Genomic DNA, 5,021 nt, shown 5'->3' with positions numbered 1-5,021 from the left:
AAGTGACAAGCACAGTAACCTAGTGATTAAAATGATAAATGACTCTACTATACCCACCTCACAGTGATTGGGTACGCAGACCCTTAGGCTTTGATTTCTTATAAAAACATTATTATTTAAATCACAAACTTGGCTTCAGATTCCTTCTTGTGCTTCTTACAATGCCTGGTGTTCAATTTTTTTATGTGGATTATTTTAAATGCAAAGATCTTTCTCTACTGAAGATACAAAAGCAATCACTGCCTTATTTTTGTAGGTTATTTCCATGCTCTATCCTAAGCACCTGGAACAGATCCTGGCACAAAGCAGGCACTCAATAAATCTCGTTTGAATGATTGAATGGATAAGCTAGATTGCTCCCAATGACTTTGGACAATCTCTTAAAAATATTGAATGCCATACACTCAAATATTAGGTAAATATTTCTTTATTAAATGATTAATTCCATAAATAAATTCTTTTCACTGAATATAAAATTAAAATCATTTACAAATTATTCCAGTATTACATTTCCCCACCCTCCCCAAAAGCTACATTTTGATAAATAAAAACATTCAGTCTTAAAAACACCTGATTTCTGTTTGCAGTTTAGAGTGCAGATAGCTGCCTCTCACGGACACTCACAGAGTGTCACCTTCAGGAAGGAATGGAACACCCTCCCGTTTACTTCTGTCAAAGGATGAAGGCTTTAACTGTCCACCTAATCTTACTATCTTTTACACTTGCAGAACCGAAAGGAAAAAAAGCCTAGAGGAAAATACGCTTACCAAATAATTTACAAACAGAAAACAGAAGGTCATCAACACCACAAGCTCCAAAATGAAGCAGTAACATGTGCTCCAGTATTATGAAGCAAAGTATTCTCCAATCGCGGCTGCATTAGTGTCCATCTGCACCAGCACACCTGGCAGTCTCGAAATACCTTAATACTACTCAAGAATGAGCAATGCATCCCTTCTACAATGAATCCCTTCACCCCACCGCCCCCACCCACGTCTCCATGATCCTGGCACTCTTCTCCCCCTTCTGTCCACCATTCCGCTGGAAACCCAGGTGGCATTTAGTCCCTAAATTTGTGAATGTCATTGAACAGCCTGTAGAAGGGAAAGGCGGCCTCGTTGGCATGCGGGCAGTTGTAGTTGCATCTGCAGGACTGGATCATCATGACGTTCTTGGAAAACATCTCCCCATCTTCGCAGCGGAAGCGCATCTTCACCGTCCTGGTCTGCTGGGGCGTGCAGCATCGGCCGTCCACGCAGGCACCGCAGTACTTGGGCCGGTATTTCTTCACACTCGAACATCCAGCGTACGTAAACTTGACAGGTTCGGGAGATTTCTTGGTCTTGCTGCATTTCTTGCCCTTCTGTAAGACAGATGAGAGAAGGAGGGTTAGGGGTGATGGTTCTCTTTCTTGGAAGAGAGCTTCACATGTCACCCAGCTGCCCAGAAACAGTGCCTGCCACAGCAGAACTTACTTTCAGGCTGCTGTACAGCGGCTGTCCACAAGGCCGCACTTCACAAATCCGGGTTTCTTTCACCAGGCGGCATTCAGGGTTGTCATTGGTAACTCGTGTGGAGATACCAGTTCCACAGGTCTTAGAGCACTGTGACCATGAAGTTGTTTGAACGATACATTTCTGGCCATGTAAAGAAGGGTTGTAGAGGATGCGAGGTTCCATTCCAAAAACTAGAGAGACAAACAAGAGGGAAGACTTCTCAGAGGCTTGCACACAACAAACAGATTCAAGTCCTCATTTCTATAAAGCTTCAAACTAGGAATGTATTTCAGAACCATGTCTTAGGGGCTCAGGTTTCACTTACCAGGGAGCCGCTTCAGGGAGCCACCTTTTCCAAATGCAATTAATTCATTGTTTCTCGTTAACTCCACCTCTGAGGCATCGAACGTGGGCCCCTTGCCCAAGAGATCGTCCCTGTCCTCCATGGGGTCCTTGGCACCATCATCGTCACAGACCCACTCCTCACAGCATTGCCCGGTAACTTTGACCAGTCGGGGGTTGGGACAGCCCAAGTTGGGGAGAGAAAGTTCTTGAGGACACAGAGGAATGCAGCCCACGGCGCCGTCAATACATGTGCACTGATGTTTACAGTTAGGCTGGAAACTTTCCCCATTCTGGTAGATTCTGGAGTTATATTCACAGGGCCTGCCCTCTGACTGAGCTGCAATGACACCAAGAGAAAGGGAGAAGATGATAAAGTTAACATTCCAAACCATGGCCCGAAACTCATACATATTTCTGCTGTTAAATTCAATTTATGGTAAAGTTCCCTACAATTCCCCAGAGACTCCAGACCAGAACAATAAGTTAGTCAGGAATCACTTTTCCGTATGCGCTTTTCGTTGGGCCCAGACACACTGAATTGCATTCCAGACTGCTGAAATCATGTGCCTTTCTGCCAAGCTACCAACAACAAAGCATCACCATACATGGTCTCAAAATTACTAAACTTCTGGACTACGGGGACTATTATTTTTTTAAAGGGGCCAAACCACAAGCATCTTACCTCTGCAGATCCCCTTCAGAGCGGTGGGGCTGGCGCCGAAATTGCATTCCAGCCCCTTGGTGTGGTCGCAGGGCTGCGTTTTGCTGCAGTCGTCGTTGAGCTGCTTGGCGCAGACCTTACAGCAGCCACAGCCGTCCAGGACGAGCCCGACTCCCGGGGCGCACTTGGGCTCCTCCTCGGCGCAGCGGCACTCGGCGGAGCAGGAGAGCGCCTGGACGGGGAGCACACTCGCGTGAGCCTCGGCGCGGCGAGCAGGAGGGGCGCCCAGCGGAGGGACGGGGGTCTCGGGTCCCATCCAGCCGGGCCATCCCAGACAGGGCTGCGTCGGCCGGGAGGCCCCAGACACCTTTTAAGGGGTGACTTAAAGAAAGAGCTACCCCGAAACGCCCCCCCCCACCCCGAACTTTTTAGTTTTTAGTTTGTTTTCTGCCTCGGGCAATGTGGGGAAAGGACGCGGGGCTGAGAGCGCGGGCAGGGAAGCGGAGGCGAAAGGACTCACCGGACTGATCAAGTGCTGGAGGGTGACGACGACGACGGCGGCGGCGGCGAGCGTCCAGGCCGTGCGGGAGCTCATTGTGGCGCGCAGGAGTCCGGGCGAGCACGGAAGCAAAGACGCCGACGCACCGGTGCGCAGCGAACGGGCACGGCGCGGCCGGCTGCGGGCAGCGGTGCGGTGGGCGGGTGGCACGGAGGCGACGGCCGCGGCGGCGAGCGGGCTGCGGGCTCCTTCTGCCGAGGTCCTTCCCGAGGAGGAGCGTCCTTGTGCCGAGGTCCTGCGCGAGGAGAGCGGAGGGCGCGGGTGCTGCTCGGGGGCGCTCTCGCTCGCGGTCTGCCCCGGCGCGCAGAGCCCGCCTCTTATACGGCCGGCAGCGGCGCCGCGTGTTGCAGTGACGTCGGCGGTGTCTGCGCGTTCCAGAATTCTCAAACATCTCTGGAATGCTCGTTGGCGCGCTGTTGCCAAGCGCCTCCCCTGGCTCCGTTGCACCTTTTTTTTTTTTTTTTGGTCCTGGACCCAAGAAAACAATCTTCCGTTTTTCCACTTTAAATAACGTCTTGTATTGCGGAGGACTCTTTTTGGCGTGATGATGATGGAACGATGGGGGGGGGGGGGGGAGTTCAGAACTTTGCCTGGATTGGGAGGGTAGGAGGACCTGAGAGGGAGGAACAAAAGTCGTTTTGTTTGGTGATGCCGAGTTGACCGGGCAGCCTTGGAAACCCGCACCCGGGAAGGCAGCGAGCTGTTTGCTTGTTTACAACGAAGGTGAGAGTCAAGTTATCTATGGAGAGAGGCGAAGGGGGACGGGGGAGTGTGTCTCTGAGTCAGGAATCTCCTTGTGGACTTCAGAGAGGCGTGCTCGGATCAAGTCCCAAAGCTTTGGCATGGTGTTTATTAGCCAAGTTAAGTGTATTGCAAATACCCGCAGTGTCATTTATGAATGAGAAGGGGAGGGGGGTGGAATCAACTTTCCCCATGTTTGGCAATTTTCCAAGCAGAGGCCTTCCCTCTTCCGCCCCCCCTCCCTTTTTGGGTATGTCGTACTTGTTTGTTTTTGGAGGTTCCCACTTTAGTTCCAGCCCACTGCCTGGGTTGGAAGTCCGAGAGGAAACGAACGCAGGGAGTTCTCCGGGACGCTGCCCGACACTCCCTCGCGGGTGCGGGAGACGGGGCAGGCGCTCCAGCCTCGCTCCGCCGAGGGGCGGCTACGCGCCGAGCAGCCGGCCGAGCGGAGGGCACCGCCGTGGAGCGGTTTATACGGAGCTCGTCACCTGAGTATACGGGAAGGCCAGACAGATTCCACCACCATTGTCCCCAATGGATCTCTGGAAAAAGCAGACTCCTTCAAGCTGAAAGTCTTGCGGGATTTTTAATTCCTTTCCTTCTTTCCTTGGAACCACTTAGAAGCCTCCCGCAAGTGAACTGCGATGCTTTTTCTCCCCAAGTACAGAGAAATAAGAGATTTAGGATGTCATACTCTGCCGTAAAAATGTTAGCAGATTTTAAGATCCTGTTCTACCTGCAGCACACTCAGCAGAAGATCCCCCCCCTTCAAAGCAACTTAGTTTAACAGCCTCAGTATGGTTAGTGTGATTGATAAACTTTCCCTCAGTTTCTAAAATATCTTCTTGTGTAATTTTAATAAAAACATACACAAGTAATTATGTCAGTCTCCCTTTTATATGTGCTTTAGGAGCACTGCGTGTCTCTTGTGCTCTTTTTAATGCTTAGGGCTGTCCGGTCTTCCTAAATCAGCAGTCTTGCTTAAGAAGGCCTTCGGTGCTGACTTTTCTGTGACTGATAAGCACATGTGACTGCTACTGCAATGTCAACATTCTCAATGAAGAGAACTACCAGGAAGGAGTTACATCTCATTCATTCAGAAGTGCCTTCTCCTAAGTCTAAGAGGCTTTTGCTAGAGGAAGCGGTATCTCTAAAGCTTTGTTGGAGGGGTTTGCCTTTTCAAGACAATAGATTGTCAGGTGTTATGCAAATAAAGAAA

At 50.5% G+C, this 5,021-nt stretch overlaps 1 protein-coding gene across 1 annotated transcript; it reads right to left on the bottom strand.

Annotated features, from left to right (window-relative positions):
• Positions 1-411: 411 nt before the first annotated feature.
• On the bottom strand, positions 412-3,233 carry CCN1 (cellular communication network factor 1). Its single transcript, XM_087820560.1, has 5 exons — positions 3,023-3,233; positions 2,524-2,734; positions 1,822-2,178; positions 1,476-1,687; positions 412-1,363 (listed from the first exon to the last, which is right to left on the bottom strand). The coding sequence occupies exons 1-5, from the start codon at positions 3,095-3,097 to the stop codon at positions 1,061-1,063; spliced, it is 1,158 nt and encodes a 385-aa protein (XP_087676686.1). The 5' UTR covers positions 3,098-3,233; the 3' UTR covers positions 412-1,060.
• Positions 3,234-5,021: the final 1,788 nt, after the last annotated feature.

The sequence above is a fragment of the Miniopterus natalensis genome, chromosome 9 (assembly GCF_054644295.1).
Source record: "Miniopterus natalensis isolate mMinNat1 chromosome 9, mMinNat1.hap1, whole genome shotgun sequence".
In the NCBI taxonomy this organism is placed as follows: Eukaryota; Metazoa; Chordata; class Mammalia; order Chiroptera; family Miniopteridae; genus Miniopterus; species Miniopterus natalensis.
This window is presented reverse-complemented; position numbering and strand designations above follow the sequence as displayed.